This window comes from Melanerpes formicivorus, unplaced genomic scaffold, assembly GCF_026170545.1.
Source record: "Melanerpes formicivorus ecotype bairdi unplaced genomic scaffold, bMelFor1.0.p_v2 SCAF_280, whole genome shotgun sequence".
Taxonomy (NCBI): domain Eukaryota; kingdom Metazoa; phylum Chordata; class Aves; order Piciformes; family Picidae; genus Melanerpes; species Melanerpes formicivorus.
The window spans coordinates 185182-204368 of record NW_027142632.1 but is presented as its reverse complement, the minus strand read 5'-3'; the positions used below and the strand labels follow the sequence as shown (position 1 = coordinate 204368).

The window sequence follows — 19187 nt, the reverse complement described above, 5'->3', positions numbered from 1 at the left end:
GCCCCCTTCAGATACTGGAAGGCCACAAAAGTGTCCACAAATGCTTCATGCTGGACACAGGGCACCTGTGGAGCAGCTGGAAAGTCCTGTCAGCTGTCTAAGAAATGCCTTGGTGTTTTAAAGTGTCTTCTACTCTCTTGTCTTGAAACCATGGTGTTCCATAGAACAAAAGTCCTGGAATGTTTTGGCCACCAGCAGGTGTGCTGTCAGTAGCACGCACTGAGAAGTGCTGTTTCTTGCACAGTTTCTTTTACAGTTTCCTTTCCAGTGTCTTGGCTTGTAGCAAATGATTGTGAAGCTTTCTGATCAGGTGAGCTGGTGATTTGCACACTTTGTGCTGCCAGATCTGTGGAGTGCAATTGAAGTTGTCGTTTATTACCACTCTGCCTTCCTGGTGCCTGTTCCTCTGGCAGACAAGGGCTGTGATTTGAGGTGACTGTGTAAAATGTCACCTGTATCAAACTCTGCTTGAGAAAACCCAAATCCCTGCTCCTCTGGGGAACCTGGGTGATGTAACCCTGGAGTGAGTGCAAATTTTTCCATCCCCTGACTTCAGGTGGTTTTAGCAACAAGAGGTTTAGCAGTTCCATCCCCACCAGTACAAAAGAATTCATCTCTCCAAGCAAAAGGAGATAAAATGTCATGGTAGGATGGTGGTCAGTGAGCCGGACGTCTGCACCCACTGTGCTCTGAGTTTCCACTTTGTTGGTTCCACTCTCTTGTCTTTAAGCAGAAGCCATCAAATACAGCTGTGCAGATCAGCATTCATGTGAGCTTTCAAACCTGAGCAGTTTTTTCCTTTTCATTCTTCATGCTAGAGGATAATGGAGGCTGAAAGGATGGCAGAGAAGGTAGAAAAAGAGAAAATGTCCTTGGTGGGAGCAGCTCCCAGCACCTCCCAAAAACAGATGTGTTCAGAAAAAGAAGAGATATCAGTGGTGTGTGCAGCTACCAACCTCTCCAGTGAACGGAAGTGAGTACAGAGCATTGGGATGGCAGAAAGGCTATTGAACTGAGTAACTGGATGCCCATCAATTTTCACCTGGGAATCATTGGTGTTATCTTAACTGAGGAGGGCCTGATGAAAGGGAAAGGTGAGGAGTTCATGCTGATGCTGTCTGCTCCCTCAGCTGCTTCAACATTTAGCATTTCCTAGTAGGAAGGATGAGAGAATGGTTTGAGTTGGAAGGGACCCTGAAGATCATGTAGTTGTCAAGATGCTGCTATAGACAGGGGTACCCCTCCATCTGGCCCAACATTCTCAAGGCCTCATCCAAGGTGGCTTCCTCATCCAAGCTGTCTTCCAAGACTTGCAGGACTGGCAAGAGTGCTTCTGGCAGATGTGCCGAAACATATGACCCCATAATCTCACAGCAGTGCATTGCCAGCATTTTGGCTAGGCCTTTGCTGGAGCTAGTGCTTCCTAGAGCACATCTTCATGTGTCCTCAAGAGGCCAGTGCTGCAAGAGAGGAGGCTCGTGTGTCAGTCATGGGCTACTGCATTCAGTTCTTGCTCGTGGCTTGGTGGGAGTTAGTGGCTTGGAGTGGTCTGGAGCACTGAGGTTCCTTGAGGAGACAGTAGGAGGAAACTGGTTTTGTGCAGAGAGCTTTGCTGTGCTCTTGGCTACTCGCAGCTGGGAGGCAGGGACTGACATGGAGCTGTGTGAATGGGTCTTTCAGGTGTGGTAATAATGGAAGAGCTTGCATTGTGGAGATGTTTCCTCCCTCTTTGTCATTGAAGCTGAGCCCCCCTTTTAGGCCTGTTGTGGCTTTGGGAGTGGGAAGGATCAGGATGCATTAGGGGGGATTCATTGGCTCTGAGTCAGGTCAGATTGTCAGCTGTTTGTTTAATCAGCTGTTCTCGTACATGTAAGGGAAACACAACTCCAGTCAATGGTTCTTGCAGCTTTCATTCCACTGTACTTCCCTAACCTGTTGTTAACATTGATGGGCTGTGTTGGTGTGCCAGGGTAACGTTGATTGGCTGTGTTGATGTGCTAGGTAAATGTTGATGGGCGTGGTTGGTATGCTAGCTTAAACTTGATTGGCTGTCTTGGTGCTTGTCTCACTTGGTGAGCCTAAACTTGACTGGCTGTGTTTGTTTATAGGTAGCCCTGGTTGGATTCCTTGGTGTCCTAGGTGACCCTGGCAGAGCAGCACTGCTCTTGCGGTCTTGGGTGGTTATAGGTGGTGGTACTGAGCTCATTGGAAAGTGTGTTGAGACAAGTGGGAAGCGCCCAGGCAGCCCTGGGTTGTCTTTGGCATTTTGTGTTTCAATCAGGTAATGAGAGGGGTTAGCAGTCAGAGCATGAGGACTGGTCAAAAAGGATGTGGGAGTGTGGTTTGTTGTGGGGACAGCATCCACCAATTCTTTGTCAAGGTCTGCTGCCTGAAAATGAGCCTGCCTTGGCTGATGCCTGTCTTCTGGTTGTCTTTCAGTATGATTGGCAAGGAGGTGCACCTAAGTGACAGCGAAGAGGGCAGCGAAGACCAAGTGAGTTGCAGACAGTTTTTACACTGTTCCGACAGATCTGCCTTGAAACACCTTGTTCTGTTGTGCTGGCATCCTTCAGCTAACCATTTGCTCCCTTTCTCCTCTTTGTTTTTGTAGCCAGATGAGGTTGTTGAAAAGCCACCAACATTGCTTGCTGCTCCAAGCCACAGGTTTGTTCTCAAACTTCTGTTTAGACCAAATCAGGAGGAAACCCAAACTCTTTTCTGTATGTGGGGTGGGTGAGTCGGGGCTGCTAGTTTCTCTTGCAGCAGCAGCCTTTGGTTTCTAGGTGCCGGTAGCTGCTGTGGAAAATCTCCTTGAGTTCTCTGCAGTGGCTATTGAACCAAGTAACTGGGTGTCCATCAATGTTCACCTGGTGATCATTGGTGTTTTCTTAATGGATCAAGATGTGATGAAAGGGAAGGTCAGGAGTTAATGCTATTGCTGTCTGCTCTCCCAAGTGCCTCAGCATTAAGCTGGGAGTGGGAAGGATGAGGATGCATTAGGGGGGATTCCTTGGCTCTGAATCAGGTCAGGGTCTGTGATGTTTGCATATTAACCAGGCTGCCTGGGGCCCTCTTCCTTCTACAGTCTTGGACCAAAGTTCAAGCAGAATTTTGTTCTTTAAACAGGAGCTATTTTCAAATTTGTTGGTTTTGGCATGTTGTGGTTCTGTCAGGCAGTGAGAGGGGTTAGCAGCCAGAGTGTGGGGAATGGTCAAAAAAGATGTGGGAGGTTTGTTTTTTCTTGGACAGCATTCACCAATTCTTTGTGAAGGTCTGCTGCCTGAAACTGTGCCTGCCTTGGCTGATCCTTGTCTTCTGGTTGTCTTTCAGAATGCTGGAGGAGGACCTGCAGCTCAGAGACAGTGAGGATGGCCATGATGACCAAGTTAGTTGGAGCTATTTTGTATGCTAGGCCCACAGACCTGCCTTTAAACACCTGCTTCTGTTGTGCTGAGATCCTTCAGCTAACCTTTCCTCCCCCTCTCCCCTTTGTTTCTGTGCCCAAAGCAGGTAGTTGAAAAGCCACCATGCTCGCTTGCTGGTCCATGGCACAGGTATGTTCCCAAACTTCGGGCTAGACCAAATCAGGAGGAAGATCAAACTGTTTTCTGTATGTGGGGTGGGTGAGTAAGGGCTGCCAGTTTCTCTCGAGTTGCTTTATACTCCTTTAGTTTTCGGGGCTGGCATGGAAAGTTCCAATTAGAAGAGAATGAGGCTGGGAGGCTGGATTTTGCCTGTGAATCAGAGGTGCACTTCTCCAACTCACAGTATCACAGTGTCACAGTATCGCCAAGGTTAGAAGAGACCTCGAGGATCATCGAGACCAACCTGTCACCGCAGACCCATGACTAGACCATGGCACCAAGTGCCACGTCCAATCCCCTCTTGAACACCTCAAGGGATGGTGACTCCACCACCTCCCTGGGCAGCCCATTCCAATGACTAATGACTCTCTCGGTGAAGAACTTTCTCCTCACCTCGAGCCTAAACTGCCCCTGGTGCAGTTGAGACTGTGTCCCCTTGTTCTGGTGCTGGTTGCCTGGGGGAAGAGACCAAAACTCTTCCCTTCTTTTCTCCTCTCACTTTGTAGTGGCCCTCAGCTCCTTGAAGAAGGCAATCAGCAGGAGATGGGAGAGGTCAAGCTCCACCCCTGTGCACAGAATTCACCCTGGAAAGTGACACGAAAAATCACTTGTGGCAAGCCTCTTCAATTGTTGAAGGTGAGAGGTGGAGCTGGGTTTGTAGCAAGACCAAAGTGTTGTTTGAAATGTCCTTTAGAGAGCTCATTTCTGCTTCCCAGTTTTGAGTGGGCTCAGGATGCTCCTCCTTTAAAGGCCTCCTGAAACATCAAAAGTGAATGTGTATCCAAAGTATCCATAGTATCCATAGTATCATTCAGGGTTGGAAGGGACCACAAGGATCACCTAGTTCCAACCCCCCTGCCGTGGGCAGGGACATCCCACACTAGATCAGGCTGGACAGAGCCTCATCCAGCCTGGTCTGAAACACCTCCAGGGATGGGGCCTCGACCACCTCCCTGGACAACCCATTCCAGGGTTTCACCACTCTCATGGTGAAGAACCTCCTCCTCACATCTAGCCTGAATCTCCCCACCTCCAGCTTCATTCCATTCCCCCTAGTCCTATCACTACCTGAGATCCTGAGAAGTCCTTCCCCAGCCTTCCTGTAGGCCCCCTTCAGATACTGGAAGGCCACAAAAGTGTCCACAAATGCTTCATGCTGGACACAGGGCACCTGTGGAGCAGCTGGAAAGTCCTGTCAGCTGTCTAAGAAATGCCTTGGTGTTTTAAAGTGTCTTCTACTCTCTTGTCTTGAAACCATGGTGTCCCATAGAACAAAAGTCCTGGAATGTTTTGGCCACCAGCAGGTGTGCTGTCAGTAGCACGCACTGAGAAGTGCTGTTTCTTGCACAGTTTCTTTTACAGTTTCCTTTCCAGTGTCTTGGCTTGTAGCAAATGATTGTGAAGCTTTCTGATCAGGTGAGCTGGTGATTTGCACACTTTGTGCTGCCAGATCTGTGGAGTGCAATTGAAGTTGTCGTTTATTACCACTCTGCCTTCCTGGTGCCTGTTCCTCTGGCAGACAAGGGCTGTGATTTGAGGTGACTGTGTAAAATGTCACCTGTATCAAACTCTGCTTGAGAAAACCCAAATCCCTGCTCCTCTGGGGAACCTGGGTGATGTAACCCTGGAGTGAGTGCAAATTTTTCCATCCCCTGACTTCAGGTGGTTTTAGCAACAAGAGGTTTAGCAGTTCCATCCCCACCAGTACAAAAGAATTCATCTCTCCAAGCAAAAGGAGATAAAATGTCATGGTAGGATGGTGGTCAGTGAGCCGGACGTCTGCACCCACTGTGCTCCGAGTTTCCACTTTGTTGGTTCCACTCTCTTGTCTTTAAGCAGAAGCCATCAAATACAGCTGTGCAGATCAGCATTCATGTGAGCTTTCAAACCTGAGCAGTTTTTTCCTTTTCATTCTTCATGCTAGAGGATAATGGAGGCTGAAAGGATGGCAGAGAAGGTAGAAAAAGAGAAAATGTCCTTGGTGGGAGCAGCTCCCAGCACCTCCCAAAAACAGATGTGTTCAGAAAAAGAAGAGATATCAGTGGGGTGTGCAGCTACCAACCTCTCCAGTGAACGGAAGTGAGTACAGAGCATTGGGATGGCAGAAAGGCTATTGAACTGAGTAACTGGATGCCCATCAATTTTCACCTGGGAATCATTGGTGTTATCTTAACTGAGGAGGGCCTGATGAAAGGGAAAGGTGAGGAGTTCATGCTGATGCTGTCTGCTCCCTCAGCTGCTTCAACATTTAGCATTTCCTAGTAGGAAGGATGAGAGAATGGTTTGAGTTGGAAGGGACCCTGAAGATCATGTAGTTGTCAAGATGCTGCTATAGACAGGGGTACCCCTCCATCTGGCCCAACATTCTCAAGGCCTCATCCAAGGTGGCTTCCTCATCCAAGCTGTCTTCCAAGACTTGCAGGACTGGCAAGAGTGCTTCTGGCAGATGTGCCGAAACATATGACCCCATAATCTCACAGCAGTGCATTGCCAGCATTTTGGCTAGGCCTTTGCTGGAGCTAGTGCTTCCTAGAGCACATCTTCATGTGTCCTCAAGAGGCCAGTGCTGCAAGAGAGGAGGCTCGTGTGTCAGTCATGGGCTACTGCATTCAGTTCTTGCTCGTGGCTTGGTGGGAGTTAGTGGCTTGGAGTGGTCTGGAGCACTGAGGTTCCTTGAGGAGACAGTAGGAGGAAACTGGTTTTGTGCAGAGAGCTTTGCTGTGCTCTTGGCTACTCGCAGCTGAGAGGCAGGGACTGACATGGAGCTGTGTGAATGGGTCTTTCAGGTGTGGTAATAATGGAAGAGCTTGCATTGTGGAGATGTTTCCTCCCTCTTTGTCATTGAAGCTGAGCCCCCCTTTTAGGCCTGTTGTGGCTTTGGGAGTGGGAAGGATCAGGATGCATTAGGGGGGATTCATTGGCTCTGAGTCAGGTCAGATTGTCAGCTGTTTGTTTGATCAGCTGTTCTCGTACATGTAAGGGAAACACAACTCCAGTCAATGATTCTTGCAGCTTTCATTCCACTGTACTTCCCTAACCTGTTGTTAACCTTGATGGGCTGTGTTGGTGTGCTAGGTTAACATTGATGGGCTGTGTTGGTGTGCTAGCTTAACATTGATGGGCTGTGTTGGTGTGCCAGGGTAACATTGATTGGCTGTGTTGATGTGCTAGGTAAATGTTGATGGGCGTGGTTGGTATGCTAGCTTAAACTTGATTGGCTGTCTTGGTGCTTGTCTCACTTGGTGAGCCTAAACTTGATTGGCTGTGTTTGTTTATAGGTAGCCCTGGTTGGATTCCTTGGTGTCCTAAGGTGACCCTGGCAGAGCAGCACTGCTCTTGCGGTCTTGGGTGGTTATAGGTGGTGGTACTGAGCTCATTGGAAAGTGTGTTGAGACAAGTGGGAAGCGCCCAGGCAGCCCTGGGTTGTCTTTGGCATTTTGTGTTTCAATCAGGTAATGAGAGGGGTTAGCAGTCAGAGCGTGAGGACTGGTCAAAAAGGATGTGGGAGTGTGGTTTGTTGTGGGGACAGCATCCACCAATTCTTTGTCAAGGTCTGCTGCCTGAAAATGAGCCTGCCTTGGCTGATGCCTGTCTTCTGGTTGTCTTTCAGTATGATTGGCAAGGAGGTGCACCTAAGTGACAGCGAAGAGAGCAGCGAAGACCAAGTGAGTTGCAGACAGTTTTTACACTGTTCCGACAGATCTGCCTTGAAACACCTTGTTCTGTTGTGCTGGCATCCTTCAGCTAACCATTTGCTCCCTTTCTCCTCTTTGTTTTTGTAGCCAGATGAGGTTGTTGAAAAGCCACCAACATTGCTTGCTGCTCCAAGCCACAGGTTTGTTCTCAAACTTCTGTTTAGACCAAATCAGGAGGAAACCCAAACTCTTTTCTGTATGTGGGGTGGGTGAGTCGGGGCTGCTAGTTTCTCTTGTAGCAGCAGCCTTTGGTTTCTAGGTGCCGGTAGCTGCTGTGGAAAATCTCCTTGAGTTCTCTGCAGTGGCTATTGAACCAAGTAACTGGATGTCCATCAATGTTCACCTGGTGATCATTGGTGTTTTCTTAATGGATCAAGATGTGATGAAAGGGAAGGTCAGGAGTTAATGCTATTGCTGTCTGCTCTCCCAAGTGCCTCAGCATTAAGCTGGGAGTGGGAAGGATGAGGATGCATTAGGGGGGATTCCTTGGCTCTGAATCAGGTCAGGGTCTGTGATGTTTGCATATTAACCAGGCTGCCTGGGGCCCTCTTCCTTCTACAGTCTTGGACCAAAGTTCAAGCAGAATTTTGTTCTTTAAACAGGAGCTATTTTCAAATTTGTTGGTTTTGGCATGTTGTGGTTCTGTCAGGCAGTGAGAGGGGTTAGCAGCCAGAGTGTGGGGAATGGTCAAAAAAGATGTGGGAGGTTTGTTTTTTCTTGGACAGCATTCACCAATTCTTTGTGAAGGTCTGCTGCCTGAAACTGTGCCTGCCTTGGCTGATCCTTGTCTTCTGGTTGTCTTTCAGAATGCTGGAGGAGGACCTGCAGCTCAGAGACAGTGAAGGCGGCCATGATGACCAAGTTAGTTGGAGCTATTTTGTATGCTAGGCCCACAGACCTGCCTTTAAACACCTGCTTCTGTTGTGCTGAGATCCTTCAGCTAACCTTTCCTCCCCCTCTCCCCTTTGTTTCTGTGCCCAAAGCAGGTAGTTGAAAAGCCACCATGCTCGCTTGCTGGTCCATGGCACAGGTATGTTCCCAAACTTCGGGCTAGACCAAATCAGGAGGAAGATGAAACTGTTTTCTGTATGTGGGGTGGGTGAGTAAGGGCTGCCAGTTTCTCTCGAGTTGCTTTATACTCCTTTAGTTTTTGGGGCTGGCATGGAAAGTTCCAATTAGAAGAGAATGAGGCTGGGAGGCTGGATTTTGCCTGTGAATCAGAGGTGCACTTCTCCAACTCACAGTATCACAGTGTCACAGTATCGCCAAGGTTAGAAGAGACCTCGAGGATCATCGAGACCAACCTGTCACCGCAGACCCATGACTAGACCATGGCACCAAGTGCCACGTCCAATCCCCTCTTGAACACCTCAAGGGATGGTGACTCCACCACCTCCCTGGGCAGCCCATTCCAATGACTAATGACTCTCTCGGTGAAGAACTTTCTCCTCACCTCGAGCCTAAACTGCCCCTGGTGCAGTTGAGACTGTGTCCCCTTGTTCTGGTGCTGGTTGCCTGGGGGAAGAGACCAAAACTCTTCCCTTCTTTTCTCCTCTCACTTTGTAGTGGCCCTCAGCTCCTTGAAGAAGGCAATCAGCAGGAGATGGGAGAGGTCAAGCTCCACCCCTGTGCACAGAATTCACCCTGGAAAGTGACACGAAAAATCACTTGTGGCAAGCCTCTTCAATTGTTGAAGGTGAGAGGTGGAGCTGGGTTTGTAGCAAGACCAAAGTGTTGTTTGAAATGTCCTTTAGAGAGCTCATTTCTGCTTCCCAGTTTTGAGTGGGCTCAGGATGCTCCTCCTTTAAAGGCCTCCTGAAACATCAAAAGTGAATGTGTATCCAAAGTATCCATAGTATCCATAGTATCATTCAGGGTTGGAAGGGACCACAAGGATCACCTAGTTCCAACCCCCCTGCCGTGGGCAGGGACATCCCACACTAGATCAGGCTGGACAGAGCCTCATCCAGCCTGGTCTGAAACACCTCCAGGGATGGGGCCTCGACCACCTCCCTGGACAACCCATTCCAGGGTTTCACCACTCTCATGGTGAAGAACCTCCTCCTCACACCTAGCCTGAATCTCCCCACCTCCAGCTTCATTCCATTCCCCCTAGTCCTATCACTACCTGAGATCCTGAGAAGTCCTTCCCCAGCCTTCCTGTAGGCCCCCTTCAGATACTGGAAGGCCACAAAAGTGTCCACAAATGCTTCATGCTGGACACAGGGCACCTGTGGAGCAGCTGGAAAGTCCTGTCAGCTGTCTAAGAAATGCCTTGGTGTTTTTCAGCATTTTATACTGTCTTGTCTTGAAACCATGGTGTCCCATAGAACAAAAGTCCTGGAATGTTTTGGCCACCAGCAGGTGTGCTGTCAGTAGGACGCACTGAGAAGTGCTGTTTCTTGCACAGTTTCTTTTACAGTTTCCTTTCCAGTGTCTTGGCTTGTAGCAAATGATTGTGAAGCTTTCTGATCAGGTGAGCTGGTGATTTGCACACTTTGTGCTGCCAGATCTGTGGAGTGCAATTGAAGTTGTCGTTTATTACCACTCTGCCTTCCTGGTGCCTGTTCCTCTGGCAGACAAGGGCTGTGATTTGAGGTGACTGTGTAAAATGTCACCTGTATCAAACTCTGCTTGAGAAAACCCAAATCCCTGCTCCTCTGGGGAACCTGGGTGATGTAACCCTGGAGTGAGTGCAAATTTTTCCATCCCCTGACTTCAGGTGGTTTTAGCAACAAGAGGTTTAGCAGTTCCATCCCCACCAGTACAAAAGAATTCATCTCTCCAAGCAAAAGGAGATAAAATGTCATGGTAGGATGGTGGTCAGTGAGCCAGACATCTGCACCCACTGTGCTCCGAGTTTCCACTTTGTTGGTTCCACTCTCTTGTCTTTAAGCAGAAGCCATCAAATACAGCTGTGCAGATCAGCATTCATGTGAGCTTTCAAACCTGAGCAGTTTTTTCCTTTTTATTCTTCATGCTAGAGGATAATGGAGGCTGAAAGGATGGAAGAGAAGTTAGAAAAAGTGAAAATATCATTGGTGGGAGCAGCTCCCAGCACCTCCCAAAAACGGGAGTGTTCAGAAAAAGAAGAGATATCAGTGGTGTGTGCAGCTACCAACCTCTCCAGTGAACGGAAGTGAGTACAGAGCATTGGGATGGCAGAAAGGCTATTGAACTGAGTAACTGGATGCCCATCAATTTTCACCTGGGAATCATTGGTGTTATCTTAACTGAGGAGGGCCTGATGAAAGGGAAAGGTGAGGAGTTCATGCTGGTGCTGTTTGCTCCCTCAGCTGCTTCAACATTTAGCATTTCCTCGAAGAAGGATGAGAGAATGGTTTGGGTTGGAAGGGACCCTGAGGATCCAGTTACAAATGAATGCAGCTGGGATGCTGGAGTTTGCCTGTGAATCAGAGGTGTACTTCTCCAACACTTCCCTTCTTTTCTCTTCTCACTCTCTAGTGGCTGTCAGGTCCCTGCAAAAAGGAATCAGAAGGAGATGGGAGAGGCCAAGCAACACCCCAGTGCACAGAGGCAGCCCTTGAAGGTGACACCAAAAAACCCTTCTGGCAAGCCTTTTGAAAAGAGGAAGGTGAGAGGTGGAGCTGGGTTTGTAGCTGGACCGAAGTGTTGTTTCAAATGCCCCTTTGGAGAGCTCGTTTTTGCTTCCCAGGTTGGAGTGGACTCAGGATGCTCCTCCTTTAAAGGCCTCATGAAACATGAAAAGGGAGTATGTGTCCAAAGTGTCCACAGGTGCTTAATGTCGGCGTCAGGGCACCTACCATGCAGATGGAAAGCCCTGTCAGCTGTTCCTCTGGCAGACAAGGGCTGTGATTTGAGGTGACTGTGTAAAATATTACCTGTATCAAATTCTGCTTAAGAAAACCAAAACCTCATCTCCTGTGGGCAGCCTGAGTGATCGAGCCCTGCTATGAGTGCAAATCTTTCCATCCCATGACTTCAGGTAGTTTTAGCAACAAGAGGTTTAGCAGTTCCATCCCCACCAGTACAAAAGGATTCATCTCTCCAAGCAAAAGGAGATAAAATGTGATGCTAGGATGCTGGTCAGTGACCCAGACATCTGCACCCACTGATCCCCGAATTTCCTCCGTGTTGGTTCCACATTCTTGTCTTTGCCCAGATGCCATAAAATACAGCTCTGCAGATCAATACTTCATGTGAGCTTTCAAAACATGAGCAGTTATTTCTTTTCCTTTATATTCTTCATGCTAGAGGGAAAAGGAGGGGGAGGCTGCTAGGAAGAAACTCAAGTCAGAAAAAGAAGAGATATCAGTGGGGTGTGCAGCTACCAACCTCTCCAGTGAACGGAAGTGAGTACAGAGCAGTGGGATGGCAGAAAGGGTATTGAACTGAGTAGCTGGAAGTCCATCAATTTTCATCTGGTGATCGTTGCTGTTTCCTTAATTGAGCAGGGCCTGATGAAAGGGAAAGGTCAGGAGGTCATGCTGATGCTGTTTGCTCCCTCAGCTGCTGCAGCATTTAGCATTTCCTCGAAGAAGGATGAGAGAATGGTTTGGGTTGGAAGGGACACTGAGGATCCAGTTACAAATGAATGCAGCTGGGATGCTGGAGTTTGTCTGTGAATCAGATGTGTACTTCTCCAACACTTCCCTTCTTTTCTCCTCTCACTCTCTAGTGGCCCTCAGGTCCCTGTAAAAAGCAATCAGAAGGAGATGGGAGAGGCCAAGCAACACCCCAGTGCACAGAGGCAGCCCTTGAAGGTGACACCAAAACACCCTTCTGGCAAGCCTCTTGAAAAGAGGAAGGTGAGAGGTGGAGCTGGGTTTGTAGCTGGACCGAAGTGTTGTTTCAAATGCCCCTTTGGAGAGCTCGTTTTTGCTTCCCAGGTTGGAGTGGACTCAGAATGCTCCTCCTTTAAAGGCCTCATGAAACATGAAAAGGGAGTATGTGTCCAAAGTGTCCACAGGTGCTTAATGTCGGCGTCAGGGCACCTACCATGCAGATGGAAAGCCCTGTCAGCTGTTCCTCTGGCAGACAAGGGCTGTGATTTGAGGTGACTGTGTAAAATATTACCTGTATCAAATTCTGCTTAAGAAAACCAAAACCTCATCTCCTGTGGGCAGCCTGAGTGATTTAACCCTGCTATGAGTGCAAATCTTTCCATCCCCTGACTTCAGGTAATTTTAGCAACAAGAGGTTTAGCAGTTCCATCCCCACCAGTACAAAAGGATTCATCTCTCCAAGCAAAAGGAGATAAAATGTGATGCTAGGATGCTGGTCAGTGACCCAGACATCTGCACCCACTGATCCCCGAATTTCCTCCGTGTTGGTTCCACATTCTTGTCTTTGCCCAGATGCCATAAAATACAGCTCTGCAGATCAATACTTCATGTGAGCTTTCAAAACATGAGCAGTTATTTCTTTTCCTTTATATTCTTCATGCTAGAGGGAAAAGGAGGGGGAGGCTGCTAGGAAGAAACTCAAGTCAGAAAAAGAAGAGATATCAGTGGGGTGTGCAGCTACCAACCTCTCCAGTGAACGGAAGTGAGTACAGAGCAGTGGGATGGCAGAAAGGGTATTGAACTGAGTAACTGGTAGTCCATCAATTTTCATCTGGTGATCGTTGCTGTTTCCTTAATTGAGCAGGGCCTGATTAAAGGGAAAGGTCAGGAGGTCATGCTGATGCTGTTTGCTCCCTCAGCTGCTGCAGCATTTAGCATTTCCTCGAAGAAGGATGAAAGAATGGTTTGGGTTGGAAGGGACACTGAGGATCCAGTTAGAAAAGAATGTGGCTGGGATGCTGATGTTTGCCTGTGAATCAGAGTTGTACTTCTCCAACACTTCCCTTCTTTTCTCCTTTCACTCTCTAGTGGCCCTCAGATCCCTGCAAAAAGCAGTCAGCAGGAGATGGGAGAGGCCAAGCAACACCCCAGTGCACAGATGCAGCCCTCGATGGTAACACCAAAAATCCCTTCTGACAAGTCTCTTGAAAAGAGGAAGGTGAGAGGTGGAGCTGGGTTTGTAGCAGGACCAAGGTGTTGTTTGAAAGGTCCCTTTGGAGAGCTCATTTCTGCTTCCCCGATTGGAATGGACTCAGGATGCTCCTCCTTTAAAGGCCTAACCATACATGTAATGGGAATATGTGTCCAAAGTGTCCACAGATGCTTCATGTTGGTTACATGGCACCTGCCCAGCAGAAAGCCCTGTCAGCTGTCTAAGAAATGCTCTGGTGTTTTTAAGCATTTTCTAGGGTCGTGTCTTGAAACCATGGTTTTCCGTAGAGCAAAAGTCCTGAAATGTTTTGGCCACCAGCAGGTGTGCTGTCAGTAGCACTGAGTCAGAAGTGCTGTTTCTTGCACAGTTTCTTTTACAGTTTCCTTTCCAGTGTCTTGGCTTGTAGCAAATGATTGTGAAGCTTTCTGTTCCAAATCCATCAGTCTGTCCTCACAGGAGTAGTGCTCCAGCCCTCTAATCATCCTTGTGGGCCCAATTAAATATCTTGTCTTGAAATTTTGGATATTTTGGAAAGCCAGGATTTGAAATTATTTCAGGGGTGATGCCTCTAAGCAGCTTTATCTCTGCTCTGTGATTTTTCAGGGTTCCACAGGGTATGTCACAAAGTGTTTCCCAGTGCCAGAATGTAGCTCCAGGCTGTCAAGGCCTCACCTCAAGGCTGCAAAGTAAGTTTTCGTTTCCCATTCCTTATCTGCACTTTCTGAACATGCCAGGCAAGGCTGGCCCTGCAGCCAGCCTGGCTTCTGCTTCTTAAGGAGTACCTTCTGGGGAGGAAAGAGAGCTGTCTGAGAGGTGCTGTATGCTCTCTGGGCATTGGCAGAGGCGGACCACAAAGATGATGTGAGAGCTGAAGCACCTCTCCTGAGAAGTCAGGCTGAGAGTTAAGCCTGGAGAAGAGAAGGCTCTGCAGAGACCTTGTGTGCAGCCTTCCAGGGTCTGAAAGGGGCTACTACAGGAGACCTGGGGAGGGAGTTTTTCTGATCATTATTGCACTCTCTTTATCCCTTTCCTATTTTACTTCTCTGTGTCTCCAATTCAGGAAGCAGCAAGTAAAATACTACCAAGAAGAGGTCAAGAGGCTGAAGGGCAAAGCTGATGCCATGGTAAGTCTTGGCCCTGTGCTGGAAATGGCAACCAGCTCTTGCATTTGGACCCGCTCCGTGTGTGCATGTGAAGAAGAGCATCTGGGTGAGGTCACTGCCATACTTCAGCTCCCGTGTCAGGAGCCTGGCTTCATTTGCCAACTGTTCAGACATTTCCCTTTTTGACAAACACATCTAGAGAACATGGCAAGGCAAGGGCACTCAGAATGGATGCTGTCCATGGTTAGCAGGCCTGTTGTCTTTGCAGAGCTGTCTCAAAGTCCTTGTCAGAGAGACGGGGCAGTCAGTTTTAAGACAGTTCCCTCTGAAATGTCAGGGCCCTGAGGCTAATGGTGTTGCTGGTGGACAAGACTTGGAAGTGGCCTTTGCAGGTGGAAATGACTTTCTCCACCCCATGCAGTTAAACAGCATGTATGAATGAACATACATTTTTTTATTTGCCAAGTCAGATAATGGAGATTTGCTGCTTGCCACTTATCTGTGAATTGAAGTGAGGGAATACTGCAGTGGGAAAGCTCCATCTGCCATTCACAAGGCAGGTTTCCAGGACCAGAGAGAAACATCCTGAAGGAAAAGACTGAGCAAGAGGAAGAGAGATTCTCCTCCCTTGCACCAGCTGCTAGGAGGAGAGGAAATGGCCCACCTGCTCAGGTTGCCCCAGGAGAAGTTTAGGCTGGGTATTAGAAGAAACTTCTCCACTGAAAGGATTCTCCAGCAGTGGCAGAAGTTCTCCCGGGAGGTGGTGGAATCCCCGCTACCAGAGCTGTTTAAAAGACACAGAGATTTGGGACATGGTTGGGCACTTGGCTTGCTGGAGTTAGATAATGGTTGGACTTCTGGGCCTGACTTTCCTCAACGTTCTTCAACTCCTGCCTAGCAAGGGAGGCAAAAGATCTTCAAGCACAAGTAAGAGAAGCAGTTCTTATGGGAGTCAAAATATGCTCATTTTGTTCCCAACAGCCCCACTTCATTGGCAAGGGCATTCAGTACCTGGATGCTGCCCTTTGCTTTGCTGAATACGGGATGGGCTTGGAATGGGATGCACCACCACCCAGATCAGCTTCCCACATCTTCAGAGATACTATAGAGCTCATCAGGTAAGTAGTTTTCAAAGCCTGGTGGTTAGGCAGCATGCTGAGAGGGGAAGGGTCAGTCACATTGCTAGTTTTGCAACTGGGTGGTTCCAGATTCCCACCATGGAGTAGAGTTCAGGTTGCTATACAAGCATGAGACAGACAGACTCTCAAGAGGAACCAGAAGCAGTGAGAGAATCCCAGTATGGTGGGGCTCAGAAGGGGCCTCTGGAGATCACCAAAGCAGGATCATTCAGAACAGGTTGTGCAGCATCACCATGTCCAGGAGGGCTTTGGAGTCTCTGCAGAGAAGGAGACTCTGCAGCCTCTCTGGGTAGCCTGCTCCAGGGCTCTGGCACCCTCACAGCAAAGAAGATTTTCCTTGGGTTTAGGTGGAACTTCCTGTGTTCTAGTTTGTGCCCCTTGCTCCTTGTCCTGTCACTGGGCACCACTGAAAAGAGTCTCTCATGGGGTTATTGTCAGCCTAGTGCAGGACCTGGCACTTGGCCTTGTTCAGTCTCATACAACTGTCCTCAGTCCATTGATTCATGCTGTCCAGGTCCCTCTGCAGCGCTTCCTCCCCTCAAGCAGAACAACACTCATGCTCCGATGAGATGTGGCAGTGTCGTCTGCAAACTTCTTGAGGGTGCACTCAATCTCCTCATCCAGATCCTTGATAGAGATATCAAAGAGAGCTGGACCCAGTGCTGAGCCCTGGGGCACAGCACTTGTGCCTAGCCACCAACTGCATTGAATTCCATTGCCACCACTCTCGGGGCCCAGTCATCCAGCCAGTGTTGCATCCAGCAGAGTGCATGCCCGTCCAGGCCATGAGCAGCCAGTTTGTGCAGCAGAATGCCTTGGGACTGTGTCAAAAGCTTTACTGAAGTGCAGGCAGACACATGCATGGCCTTCCCCTCATCCCCTAAGAAGGTCACCTTGTGATGGAAGGAGACCAGGTTAGTCAAGCAGGACCTGCCTGTCCTAAACCCATGCTGACTGGGCCTGAGGAGAGTGAGTCACGCAGGGGCCCCATCTGTCCCCACTGCATGGAAAAGATGGCATTGAGAGACACAGTCCTCTGCTCAAGATGACAGAGATTGCTCGGTGCCAGGACTCAGGGCAGGTCTCCTGGCTTGTGAGATATGGACATCTCATAGACAGTGAGACTTGAGAGCATTGGTGGCTGACAAGATTCTGTTTGTTTCCTTTCCTTAGATTAATCACAACGATGAAATCCTTTGTGGACTCCTCACCAACTCCACATGAAGAAATCCTTCTGCTGTTGTGGTACGTACCTGGGGGCTCACTCAGCCTGGGGCACCTCTAAGAGGCTGGGCACCTCTTTATGTGAAAGAGCAGGCATGGCCCTTCCTCCTTTGGTTTCGGTTTTGCGTTTTCCTCCCTTGGGATTTATTTCCCAGAGCCTTTTTCTGCGATGAGGAGCAGCAGGAGGGGAAACCTGAGCTTTCTGGGCTGTGCAGCACAGCTGATGTGCGCCTGCCTCTGTCCCACGAGGCTGAGTAGTGCTGAGCCTGAAGGCTGAGGCTTGGCTGTGTTTCTGTCCACAGCATGCGCTGCCAGTCTCTCCTGCACATGGCCATGCTGCAGCACAAAAGGGACACAGCAATGAAGTATTGCGGGATCCTGAGTCACCACTTCGAGGTAGGGCAGGGCTGTTCCTGAGCTGCCAGCTGGATGGCTGCAGGAGGAACTGATGGTGGCAGAAGTGCCCAGAGCTAACAAGAGTTCTGTTCCTTGCTGCAGAGTTCTTCCAGAGCAACACGAGCACCTTCTGCCAGTGCTGCAAGGTAAGGTTTCAAACTACAGACCTTGTAAAGTGCCCGTGTGGGTGTGAGTGAAAAGAGGAGCTGTGGGAGTTGCAGGCCGCATCCGGGAGTGCTTCCCCGCTCGCTCTTTTCTTGCCACTGACATCACAGTGTTATGGGACATGAGGATGCTTCTGCTCTCTCTTTCCTGTATTTCCTTGTTGGAAAAGATTGTTGGGCGTTTTTTGTCACTAGGTCCAGGATGTATCTATCAAGCAGAGCAGTTCTCCACCACAAACACAGGAGGAGCGGAGTGAAGATGACACGGTGCCTGTGCTGTGTCAGGGCCCCTGCTGTTGTCATCTGTATTCTGTTAAAGATCCCCTGACGCTTCCTGGGGTACCATCCCCATCTCCAAGGCCTCTGTCCCCTTACATGGTGCAGTCCATTTCATAGTCTCCCAGGAGCCTTGGTAGAAGCCCTCTCTTGCCAGTGACTACAATGAGGCTGCCTGCAGTGGTGTGGTGGATGGGTGGCCCATTCTGATCCCCAGTCTCACCTTTTCTTTTGTCAGCTCCAGTGCCACCAGGAATGAATCAGCAGTCTCAGTTCCCACTCATGTACCCCTCATCACCTCTTCCTATGTTGAGGTCACTTCCAGTATCTTCTCTACCTGTGATATCTGGGAAGAGGCTGAAGTCCTGGCCAGGAAGAACAAGGGTAAGTAAGCCTTGGTCCTCCAGCCTTTCTCTCCTGCATGCTGTGTGTGTCTCAATGGAAAGGCTGTCCTGGCATCCTCATGTCTGCGAGCTAAGGGATGAGGGTATCAAGTGCAGGAAACAAGTCACCTGGCTTCATGGTAACACAGGAAGAAGCCTGAGGGGGGTTGGTGTTTGTTTTTCCCTTTGGGGCACTTCCCTCTTTGGAGTTGGTGCCCCTTCTGGGAAGATCAGCCTTCTGCACTGCACCCTGTGGGTTTAGTTTGTTTGTCAGACATCCAGGTACTTTTGTCTTGCAAAGAGTGAAGCTGGCTTCTCTCTCTTTAATGGAGGAGCTGAGCAGCACTTGAACTGGGCTCCTTGCTGGCCAAGTGACAGCGTGCTGCTGTTGTCCTTCCTTGTCCTCCCCTTGTCTCTCAGATGTGCCTGTTGTGTGAAACCCACCAACTCTTTTCTCTCTGCCTGTCCCTTTTGCAGAGCTTTTTGCTGAACTCAGCGCAGCGGCAGGCAGTCTGGCTCTGAACAGCAGCGTGAGGGAGCTGGTCCACTACGCTAGACGGGCTTTACAGTGGCTGAGACAGGAGACAAATACACCCTGACTGGCCTGGGTGATGGAAGAAACATCCTCCAGAGCCGGACCTGGGGAGGCACTGGATGTGCTTTTATAAGGAGCTGTTTTTAGTAGTTTTATATAGCAAACTATTTGTAGTGTTTTAGTAAAGAATTCTTTTTAGTATGTTTATAGGAAGCTGTAACTTGTTTGAATTTGATGAGCGTGTAATACGACACGTGCACTGCGTATTGCAGTTTAGGAAGCAAAACTAAAAGTAAGTGGAAAAATTACCAAGCTGTGCCAGGGGAGGTTTAGACTCGAGGTGAGGAGAAAGTTCTTCACCAAGAGAGTCATTAGTCATTGGAATGGGCTGCCCAGGGAGGTGGTGGAGTCACCATCCCTCGAGGTGTTCAAGAGGGGATTGGATGTGGCACCTGGTGCCGTGGTCTAGTCATGAGGTCTCTCATAACAGGTTGGACTCGATGATCCTTGAGGTCTCTTCTAACCTTGGCGATACTGTGATACTGTGACAGTATTACCTTGGACACAAATTGCCCTGAATGGGCTTGTGCAGCTCATCCATGTGATTCCAGTGAATGACCCCTTGCATCAGTACTGACAGTGAGGAAAACAGAAAGGCAAATTCCTTTCACTCTGATTGCGTGATTGTGTGGTTGCAGGGAAGGTCATA

At 49.1% G+C, this 19187-nt stretch overlaps 2 protein-coding genes across 2 annotated transcripts in view; both read left to right on the top strand.

The window, feature by feature from the left end:
• Positions 1-12812, top strand: part of LOC137458805 (muscle M-line assembly protein unc-89-like) — a 42957-nt gene extending 30145 nt beyond the window's left edge. Inside the window, exons 24-40 of the mRNA XM_068170075.1 lie at positions 819-973; positions 2440-2494; positions 2612-2664; positions 3331-3385; positions 3508-3554; positions 4091-4220; positions 5509-5663; positions 7195-7249; positions 7367-7419; positions 8086-8140; positions 8263-8309; positions 8846-8975; positions 10264-10418; positions 10745-10874; positions 11516-11613; positions 11940-12069; positions 12711-12812. Of these exons, the coding sequence (XP_068026176.1) occupies positions 819-973; positions 2440-2494; positions 2612-2664; positions 3331-3385; positions 3508-3554; positions 4091-4220; positions 5509-5663; positions 7195-7249; positions 7367-7419; positions 8086-8140; positions 8263-8309; positions 8846-8975; positions 10264-10418; positions 10745-10874; positions 11516-11613; positions 11940-12069; positions 12711-12812 (1605 nt within the window). The remainder of the gene's footprint in view (positions 1-818; positions 974-2439; positions 2495-2611; positions 2665-3330; positions 3386-3507; positions 3555-4090; positions 4221-5508; positions 5664-7194; positions 7250-7366; positions 7420-8085; positions 8141-8262; positions 8310-8845; positions 8976-10263; positions 10419-10744; positions 10875-11515; positions 11614-11939; positions 12070-12710) is intronic.
• Positions 12813-13186: 374 nt separating this feature from the next.
• On the top strand, positions 13187-18659 carry LOC137458801 (AF4/FMR2 family member 1-like). Its single transcript, XM_068170070.1, has 9 exons — positions 13187-13264; positions 13862-13944; positions 14319-14382; positions 15343-15479; positions 16674-16745; positions 17027-17120; positions 17223-17266; positions 17799-17944; positions 18421-18659. Exons 1-9 carry the CDS (start codon positions 13205-13207, stop codon positions 18540-18542), a joined length of 822 nt encoding a protein of 273 aa, XP_068026171.1. The 5' UTR covers positions 13187-13204; the 3' UTR covers positions 18543-18659.
• Positions 18660-19187: the final 528 nt, after the last annotated feature.

Coding starts and splice junctions, on each gene's coding strand:
- LOC137458801 (XM_068170070.1), top strand. CDS start 13,205: ATGCAGCCCTCGATGGTAACACCAAAAATCCCTTCTGACAAGTCTCTT. Junction 13,945..14,318: donor CCTCACCTCAAGGCTGCAAA/GTAAGTTTTCGT, acceptor TCTCCAATTCAG/GAAGCAGCAAGTAAAATACT. Junction 15,480..16,673: donor GATACTATAGAGCTCATCAG/GTAAGTAGTTTT, acceptor TCCTTTCCTTAG/ATTAATCACAACGATGAAAT.